At 39.1% G+C, this 10,561-nt stretch overlaps 1 protein-coding gene across 1 annotated transcript in view; it reads left to right on the top strand.

Moving 5' to 3' along the window:
* Window positions 1–10,561, top strand: part of Exoc2 (exocyst complex component 2) — a 160,023-nt gene that overhangs the window by 59,627 nt on the left and 89,835 nt on the right. Inside the window, exons 7-10 of the mRNA XM_021215509.2 lie at window positions 2,639–2,719; window positions 7,519–7,664; window positions 7,816–7,897; window positions 8,640–8,742. Of these exons, the coding sequence (XP_021071168.1) occupies window positions 2,639–2,719; window positions 7,519–7,664; window positions 7,816–7,897; window positions 8,640–8,742 (412 nt within the window). The remainder of the gene's footprint in view (window positions 1–2,638; window positions 2,720–7,518; window positions 7,665–7,815; window positions 7,898–8,639; window positions 8,743–10,561) is intronic.

Genomic DNA, 10,561 nt, shown 5'->3' with positions numbered 1-10,561 from the left:
TCTCTCTCTCTCTCTCTCTCTCTCTCTCTCTCTCTCTCTCTCTCTCTCTCTCTGGCTTATTTAACATTGACATCTATGTAAGTGCATGCTTAGGCATTTTGAGTTTTTTGACTGAAGTTGCAGTTTCATATTTTACTCAGTGTGTGTTTTACAGTGAGACAATGATGTAGTTCAAAAGAAATAGCAGACCCTTTCCTAGAACTTCTAATTTTTTTGACTAGTGCTCTTATAATACCTTTTTGTTTCCTACCTTTAAGCTTATTCTATTCAACTAGCGCACATATTTAAGTTTTTAATAGATTAGAAACAATAACAAACCTGTGATCATGTACCCAGTTGCTTATTGAGTTATTCTATTTAAAAATGTTTTCAGAGAAAATAAAAGGCCAAATGAACCAGACATTGGGTTATTTGGTTTAATTTTCTGGAAAATAGGATTGCTTTTATCAGATCCCAGTGTCTCTTAGACCTCATGCTTGGCTGACAGCTTGACAGTGGCTCTGCTGTGGTAGAGATGGGTTGGAGGAAGTTGCTCTGTCAGCAGAAAGGGCTGTAAACTGAGCTCAGGGAACCAGGTCACCCCGTCTTGACCTGCTGATCAGTGATGGCTTATGTCAGCATCAGAAAATGTGGCCACACAGTTTCCTGTATTGTTGGTTTTCACTTAGAGAATAACATTTGCAGTGAGGCTATGGAGCATGTGCTGCCTGCCCAGGAGCTCAGGACAGTGAGCTGCAGAGGGCCAGCCCTGCTTTTGCAACCAAGCTTGTCAGAGCATCATTGCAGCAGTGTTACATGTGCTGTAGGCAGACCTGCTTCCCTGGAGCAGTCTGCCTAGTGTAGCTTTTAATGCTTAGATGCAGGGACATTCTCTTCCATTTAACTTTACAAGTTGAATTCAAGTTTAAGCTTTGATGTGTGGGAATATGTTGGGTCATTTCTACTGTGTAATTTAAGTTTGAGCCAGTAAAGATTCACATTTTCTTTACTCTGAATCAGCAAAGACAATTTAAAAAAAAAAAAAAAAGTAGTGATTGTTCTTCCCCCGTTCGTTTGTTTTTCCTTTTATGAATGTGTTGATTCAGTTCAATACAGGAACACTTTGTGTGTTTTAGAATGTAAAACAAAATTGAGGTAACATTACAGGAAAATGTAGTATAAAGAACAAAATTTGGATTAAAGGCTAATTATAATGAACAGAAAAATAAACATTCTCTGGACTTGAGAACATATTCAAAAGTATTTGAACACTGAATTTAAATTTTAAAAACTTACTGAGTTGTTTTTTTTTTTTTAAAAAGACTAGTACATCAAATTGAGTTATATAGGTCTCGTAAAAGAAATAGACACATCCACATTTACATGAACTAGCCGTGTTTGTTTGTGAAGCATAAACTGGCACCTGTGTAGGTAACCAAGCAGAAGCTGTAATAGATTCACCACGTGAATGTTAGTGAGTACCTAATTAATATTCAAAAGTGGTGTTTAGTTCACTGAAAGACCACAAAGTGGAACATGTTGCATTTGTGTTTTCACTTGAGCAAATTGTGTGAAAAAGGAGAAACCCAGGCTTCTTCTGCCACTGTTGTGAGGAGAAACTTCTTTATTAAAAGTGAATACAGTTCCCTAATGGCACAGTAAGTTTACTGCTCTCATTTTACAGACGTGCAAACAGAAGCCTAGGTGGTGTGAGTTAGTTACTGATCTGTGCTGCATGAACAGCATGGACTGAGGCCTTAAGGACTGGAACCTGGCTGCCCGAGCTCACATTCCAAGCTTGGCTTGGTGACCTTCTGAGCATGTTTATTTGAGTGTTGCCACAGTCTTCTTTCTCATCGTTCTGATATAAATACTGGGAGGCACATCACTGTCAGCGGATGACACACGCACCTCAGAAATGCAGCGCTTCATGCGCAGTCACAGTTCAACTAGGGTTTGCTATGCTGGCTTTATTTTGTCGCAGCTTTAAAATTTGAAATCATAGTCTTAATTCCTTACCAAAATAAGCCTGAGAGCTGTTTTAAACTTTCCCTCTTCATTCTCCAGTATTCTTTATCATTGAGTCAAGGAATGTAAACACCCACCTACCCCACCTCCGCCTACGCGCACACACACACACACACACACACACACACACACACTTTCTCTACCCAGTGTTGGTATGTGTTCTGAAATGTTTCCATGGAACCTCCAGGAAATTATTGTGAATATAAGAGAACTAATATGTATTCCCCATGTGATAGTCCAGGTCTGAAATTAAGGTTTTTTGAGGTTGGTGGAACCCAAATCGCAGTACCCTGTATCTTGCTGAGGAGGAAGAGTGATTTCCTATGGCCACATGAAGATGTGCTAAAGACCCACAGCGCCTGAAGTCCCTCTTTCTCTTTTCTTTTTCAATGCTATAATTGAAGATCAGATAAGTGTGTCTATTGTATACTACTTGAATAATGTTAAGGTGTAAATGTAAATATTATCATCTGTGTTTTTCCAGAATATTGCATATGTATGTTCCTCTTGAATGGTGAAAAATAATAGAACAATTTTTAAAATTGTTTTTCAATGGCTTTAAAAGGCCTTTTTATCTTTCTGTCCATTAAAGTGGCCCACATTGTAACTAGGTTTGTTTGCTTTTTCCTAGCTATCCATCAAAAGCTAGAAGCAGATGGAACTGAAAAAGTAGAAGGATCCATGACACAGAAATTGGAGAATGTCCTCAATAGTAAGTTTGCCTACTCTTCACGACTGCTAATGGTCTTTATAACAAGGTGCAGTGCAGGTCTGCGGGATTTCCCAGGGCAAGGGCATGGTAATGACTTACAAAACCTCAAGGACAATAGAATGAAGTGAATCTGCTTGCATTTTACTTACGAGAAACCATGACATTTCTCAAGAACTGTACTTTGCTACCTGGAAACCAATTGGCACTGAGACAGCAGCCAGGGTTACTGCTGAGTGGACAGCGGCATCTCCATCATCAGATCTGCCAGCACACAGGGCAGAGCCTCAGCTCCTGCACAGCAGATGCCCAGGCAACGTCTGGTTATTTACACTTTGCCCTTCCCCAGAAGGACATACTCTAGAACATTCTGTAAAAGTTGTAGGCCCAACAGACTCTGTGTTTCCTCCTTTTCCCCTTTTGTTCTTTTTCTGACATTCCGAGGTACTTGCCCCAATAGCAGAAGAAATTCATCAGATAAATTCATTTGTACTATTATTAAAACTATTACATGTTTTAAATTTAAGTTATGTTTCATACATGTAGTCAATGTGTAATATGAAGTAATGTTCATAAGGTAGCCTTGAATATATGGTTCCCTTTTAAAGCAGGGTTAAAAAAAGAAGCAACCTCACATAGATGTTTAGAGATTTTATGAATGCAGGGTTATGAAACAAAGTGAATTTTGTTTTTATGGCTCAGTTTAGTCCCGTGAGTAGACCGTGAACACCCTGGGCCTTAGGTAACCATTTTTCATAGGTCCAGTGATGTCAGTAAGAACATATTTTGTAGAAAGAATGCTACCTTTGCTGGGGGCTTTCCTTCGACATTCCGTCTAAGTTTCTGGATTTAACAGGACTTAAAACCCTTCGTTTTGTTTATCACTCCTGCGGTTATTCCTTGTCTTGGGGTTTGTTGGGCTTTTGCCTCTAAGCACCAAGTCATAAACTTTGTTTAAATGAATATATTCTGAATTTTACGCAAACAAGTATTTACCCAAGCCATTTCTGTGTCTTAAAAGAGACATAGGATACAGCCACACAGATAAGCAGAGATTGGCAGGTAGGCAGTGCAGTAGGTGGATGCAGGTGTGTCTCTTGCAGGGCCTCAGCAGCATGAAAGGGAGGCAGTGGCTCTAGGTAGGAGACAAGCTGCAAGCTAGTGAGCAGGGGTGATGTAAATGCAGGCTGTGCCCACCAGAGTTCTCCTTAGAGTAGAGTTAGTCTTGAAGATGGTGAGCACCTAAAGGGGCTCAGTCAGGAAACCGTGTGATGGAGTGCTTAGAAGAGGAGGCTAGTGGGGTCACTGTCGATTCAACAGGAGACCAGATAAAGGGCAGCGGTTGTGGTGAGCTCAATAACTGAAGTAGACAAGGAGCCCATGGCAGGGCATAAATGAACATGGGAGTATTGAAACATTGGTTGCGTATATGTAATTTGAAAAGGAAAATGGTTTGTGAGACATTTACATTTCTAGTCTCAGGTAATAGAGCCAGTTTAGGACACAAGGAGAGAATAGAGAAAATTCTGTTGAGTTTATGTGTAACCTGAGTCTAGAATTCCTGAGAGTTGATCACCAAGTATCTTTCTGGCTTTCACTACATCCCTTTTGTATTAAATTGAGCAAATGAGCTTTGCATGCTTTTTGGGTAGAAACTATATCAATACAGTCTTACCCAGAGTTGGACCCAGCATGCTATTGAATTGACCTGCCAGGTACAGTATGTGCACCAGTGCAGTAGCAGTGTGACAACATGGGGGTAACTAACACCTCTGTGATCTTTAGGTTCATGCCTGGTGCTGTAAAGTTGGTCTGAAACCTATATTGGGAAAGGTCTTAAACTCTAGTGGGAAACCTATTCTTCTAAGTAAGTGTGTGTGTGTGTGTGTGTGTGTGTGTGTGTGTGTGTGTGCATGTGCTATCAGAATCAAGTATGAGAAAAAAACTGAGTTCTACTAATTGATTATTTGGTAAATATTTAGTAGATTGCATTCAGAAAAGAAAAAGATGAGCCAACCCTAATTTTAGCTTTTCCCAAACTTGTGTCGCAACAGATTGGTTCATGAGAGCCAACAGCTTCAGCTCTCTAGCATGTGTTTATGTGCATACCATGTGGATCTGTAGGGCTCCAGGATGTGACATGGTTGTGTGAGTAACTAATGCACACTGTCTCAGGCACTGTGTGCTGTCACCCAGTTACAGAAAGAACTAGCTAGTCATGCTGGCGCCTGTCGAAACAGAGGCCCTCAGAGAAGGGTTAGTCTTTTGGAGGCCCTGCCTTTGCCAAGTACCAGTGTGCATTTTTTGAGGTACTTTAATTCTCCAGCAACTTTCACATTTGCTTTCCTGTTTTCAAAACCTTGTCTTTCCCTGGGACAAACTGTGTGATGGTTGGGAAACATCCTGTGTTGTTCCAGCGCTATATTCCTTTGAGGTACAACACACACACACACACCTCACTTCTGTAAATTCCCTTCTCAAGTTGTCCTTACAAAGAAAGAGACTAGTGCTGTCACCTTGAAATAGGAGGCAGCATAATGTCTACTCTAAATAAACATGCCTGAATTTATAAGATACCATTAGAATGACAAAAGTGGATCTTCTAGGTGTCTGTAAGAGACAGGTATGAGTGTAATGGATTAGTGTATAGTGTGACAGCAGCTTCTTCCCTTGTTACCCTAGGACACATTTCACTGCTCTGTGGGCTCACTGTGGTGTCATAAGGGCTTTGCAGTTAGTTAGTTCCTGAGGCCCATGTGTGAGACAGTGATAGTCATTATCCAAATGAACTGCTGAGGAAGCCATTCTCAGACAAGGAGAAAGAATATTTGAGACCTAGCATCAGCTTCTGTTAAACCGGGCGTCTGAGGGCAAAGCATGCATGCATGGCCATCTAATCCATGTACATTTATTCTGTGTTCACTCAGTGGACACCGAAAATCATATCAGTTGCCTTAAAATTGGGCATTCTTGGTGTGAGGGAGGAGCAAGGTGTATGTGGATTAACACACATGGAGGGTTTTGGTGGGATGGCTTAGTGGACATCCAGCTGATGCCTTTGTCCATACCATTAGCCCCACATGTGATGAGGACCCCCATTCCTGTGCACAGTGCTCTTGTCTCCTTGCAGTCGAAGGAGATACTCAAAGCATTTTGTGACTGCCGGTGACTATATATGATGTGTAGATAGATCTTAGTTACATTGCTCTGAAACATTTTATCATTTAATATCTTTCATAATGTCAGAATTATGAACCATATTTTTATTGTAAATGCAGTACAAATCACAGAAAAATCATAGTTTACTAGTGAAAGTTGTCTATATAATTTTCAACCTTGTATAAATTCAGGTTCTCAGTTCACAAATTTTGGCATAAATTTTAATTTCAGTTTAAATTTCTTCTTATAAAATTATCTATAGAAAATATATGTATTTTATTCAAGAGTAGTATATTTTCTACCTGTTCTTGTTTTCATATTTTTAGAGTTCAAATTGTTGGCTGGAATTTTTTTATTACTTTAAAATGATGAGAATAATTTGAATTCAGACTCTTTGCTCTGAATCCTTTCATTGCATAGAAAAAGGAATTGCTGGTGTGAGACCCAAACTTTACATGTAAATAAATAAATAAACAGAAAAGATTCTGTTCCATGTCAAATTTAAGTTACAAAGCTTAAACTCATTATGTTTATACTTTTAAAATGATAAGCAAATGCTTTAAGATTGTTTTTTCTGCAGAAAGTTTTAAAATTCTAATCAGATTTCAGTACTCACTCAAGCCTTCATTACGTGGCTTGGTGGCAAGAAGGAAATGTACTTCTCATCCCACAATAGAGGTTTAGTATCCACATTAAATAGCATGTGGGAAAAACAGCTCTCTTGACCAAACGAAGTTTTTATATCAGGCCTTTAAAATTTCAACAGAATTTAAACATTATTTAGATAAAACAATCATGTTACAAAGACGACTTTTAACAGGATCAGGCCACCCACAGTGTGGCTGTGGTGTGCAAGCCACCCAGTGAGGCGAGGTGCGTTTTTCATCTTTGCTTAAAGAATAGTCACTAGACCAGATAATGTAGAAACTTTTTACAAGCAGGTCAGACAGCTGAAAGCAGTTTATTCTTGCTCTCTTTATTCCTTGTAGCTAATTAAAATTAATTCACATGTTGCAAAATTTAAACTATTTTCGTATATAGCAAATTTTGCCTTAGAAAAACAGCATTCATTTAAAGTGATATGTATAATTTGTACTTTTTAAAGGAAAGAATCATACGAAATATCCTGGTCATACATGATTTTACAAGATTTAGCTGATTTAAGAAACAGTAATGATGCTGTGTTAAGATTTTGTCATTTTAAGGTTTATATAATTTTCTGTGCTTACAACATAGAGGGATAATTTTGTCAAGAAGTAGGGTTAGCTTTAATGTTTTTTTAAAAAACATTTTTATGAAGACAGTTTTCCATATCCCATTTATTAACTGTAGTGTGATACAGAATTAATAGAATTTAAGTGGCTTGTGTGTGTTCTTTAAATATCCAGAGTTGTTATAAAATTTAGAAGATTTTAAAATAAGTATAGATGTATATTGGAAAAAATTATTTGAGCTTATTTAGTAAATGTTGCTTTTAATTAGATACCATTCTTAACATATGAAAAACTTTAAAAATTAGAAATTTTATTTTATCAAACTTTTTAAAAGTCTACTGAATTTCAGTGCAGTGTAACATTACCGTTTGCTTTTAGTGCTCAGACTCAGGTCATTGTCACCCATCTTCCTTTCTCTGTTTACAACAGGAGCAAGTAACACTGCTGACACTTTGTTCCAAGAAGTGTTAGGTCGGAAAGACAAGGCAGATTCCACTAGGAACGCACTCAACGTACTTCAGCGATTTAAATTTCTCTTCAACCTTCCTCTCAATATTAAACGGAATATTCAAAAGGTACAGCCTATGTATGTGTGCAGTTATAGATGTTGCTGATCTTAAAGATGTGGTCAAAATATATAAGATAATATAAAATAAGATATTTTATATTAACCATGTGCTCATTGTTCTTTCCTAATGATCTCACAACTTGTTTCTTATTTTCAAGGGGGATTATGATGTAGTTATTAATGATTATGAAAAAGCCAAATCGCTCTTTGGGAAAACGGAGGTGCAAGTTTTCAAGAAATGTAAGATTTATTTATTACTCTTAGACCTGTCTTTTCCTTTTGCAGGAGGAATGTGGAGTATATGTTCTACAGAGTGCTACTTGCATCTTAGATCTTGTTTATATGGTTCTTTCTTTAAAATGTAAAACAATTAGTGCAAACTAAGCTCACGCGTTTTCTTACTGCTGTGTGATGGGAATGAGCGTCCGTGGCGAGGGCTAGCCTCAGATGCTTTGCTATTTTTTAATCACAGTGCATTTAAAAACTTTCATACTAGAGAGAAGCAATGGCAAGATTTCACAGACATGGAAATCTGTATTTCAGTCTCCCCTCTGAGGCTAAAACAGTGTATTTATGAGTTCTACTCTCACTCTAAAGCAAACTCAGTACTTTTAAAAAATTGTTCTATACCAGGTTTACAGAAAATAAAAGCTTAAATGCTTACGGTTAAAAACTTATTAACTAGGAGAAATACCATAGGTCTTACTAAATTTAAAAGAATGAAATCCATAAGGTTTCAGAAAGCAGAATTTATTTCTTTACTGCGGTGAAATTTACATGCAGTGAAATGCACAGACCTTACATGTTACAGGTCACTGAATTCTGACGAATGCTCATGCCTTCCTATACACTTGAGATGTGTGTTTTGATCCCTCCACAAAGGTCCCTTGTGTCTCTTCTCAGTCAAAAAGCAACCAGAATTCTGCTTTCTGAACCTTGATTTTGAATTCAGTTCTGTAAATCTTGCATCTTTTAAAAATAGATTATGCTGAAGTAGAAGCAGGAATTGAAGATCTAAGAGAGTTACTTCTAAAGAAATTGCTCGAGACTCCGTCAACCTTACATGACCAGAAGCGTTACATAAGGTAAACCATGTGCAAGGATTCTGATAGATTGCATATATGTAGAGATGTAGTGTGAAACCCACAAACCTAATTTGGGGAAATCAAAGTACTGATGAAATGGTAAAAGGGAAGACAATAGAAATTTAGGGATATTTGGTATAGGACAAGACTATTCCTCGAATATAAATACATTGGAAGCAGTTATAGAGACACCTCACCCCTCAACCCCGCCACCACCCTTTGAAGGAAAGACAGCCTGCCAGGTTGGTAAAAGGAAAAGCAGTCTCATTGCTCAGACCTGTTTTTCCTGCTCAGTAATGGTTACCACCTGACTCCCCTGGTGGACTGGGTGCTGCACCTGCAAATGCCATACTCCACTAGGTGGGAAGTTAGAGCTGAGACGTGTACCATGCTTGACAGCAGTGAAGGATATGTAAGGTTTTCCCTTGAAAATATGTCTGACTTACATGCCTTAGTGATCCTTGAGAGAAGTAATTATGGAAAGAGTTTTCCGTTGGCAGCACATGTAGAAATGCTCAGCAGTGTTAGGAGAGATGGGCCTCGGGGTAGTGGAGAAGCTAAGAGGACCAGCAGCCCTGCAGGAGGGAGCCCTTCATCCAGGGCAGCTCTGGAGTCCTGCTCTTCAGTGTCTTCATCTGCAGAGGGAACGGAACGAGCAGCATGGCTGTGTCTGAGGGCCGATGAGAAGATGGTGCTCTTAGGGAGTTAGCCCAGTACCGAGCACATAAGGAGCAAGCCGGGAGGTTCAGCTGTACATAGCTTACACTGTATTTGGAGTTGAAACATAAGTTATCAGATTTTTGTAACTGGGATTTAAAAATACTGACTTAATTTTCTGCTATGCTATCTGAGTTCAGAGTAAAAGTGCTATTTCCCAAATTCAGTGACTTCCTTAATTAGTGAAATTTACTAAAAATTGTAATACCTCTAAAATGATGCTAGACTTCATATATGTATGCATGTGTATTTGCCTGTGTTCATCTTATGGATATAGAAAATACTGTCTGTAGGCCTGGAGGGGCTAAGGATCTGCACTAAATTATCTTGTAGGATAGGAACAGTGGGAGCAGATGTAGGACAGAGGATTTAGCAGTGGAACCAGGGAACAGTGAACCTGATTGCTGCTGCCAGCAAATGCAGACTGTGTGCCCATACTGGGCTAGGTGCTAACTGTGTCTCCTCTCTGGTCAAAGGGTCCAGCACACAGCCACAACAACTGCTTATCTGGTGCCAGAGCCCACCCTTGCCTTTCTTCCTCTACCTTTATGAGCAAATGTTATATTTGAAGAACTTCGCTGACTTGCAAAACTGCACAATTTAAAGTGGAAATAAACTCCGTGTGAGTTAGCAAAGCGCCTTGAAGAAGCTTTGCTGCTTCTGTGTTAGAAGGTTAGCTTGCTCCTCCCGTGTGCGTGAGCTAAATTTACTTTCAGAAATACATTAAACTTGTGGGCACAAATCTGAGAAGGCACTGAGTAATCTGATGATTAACTTTTAAAATTACATTTCTAGCCATTAGTGGTTTAAAAAATAAGCTCAGAACCAGGTCAAGTCTGTTTGACTTTAACATCTATGGCAATAGGTCCTGTGGGCACCAAGTAAAGCCAGAGACAGCCTGTGCACAGCTGTGTGTCAGATCCACTGTGCCATGCACAGTAGGAGTGATAATTCACCGCGGTTGTGCTGCCTGCTCTCCTGGGCAGAACTGCAGGCAGCCTCTTCCTGGAGCTTAGCAAGAAGCAGTGCTCAGCATGTGTTTTCTCTTTCTCTCTCTCTCTCTCTCTCTCTCTCTCTCTCTCTCTCTCTCTCTCTCTCTCTC

This window comes from Mus pahari, chromosome 16, assembly GCF_900095145.1.
Source record: "Mus pahari chromosome 16, PAHARI_EIJ_v1.1, whole genome shotgun sequence".
NCBI classification, from domain to species: domain Eukaryota; kingdom Metazoa; phylum Chordata; class Mammalia; order Rodentia; family Muridae; genus Mus; species Mus pahari.
Note: the sequence above shows the minus strand (reverse complement) of the source record. Positions and strands in the feature narration are given on the sequence as shown.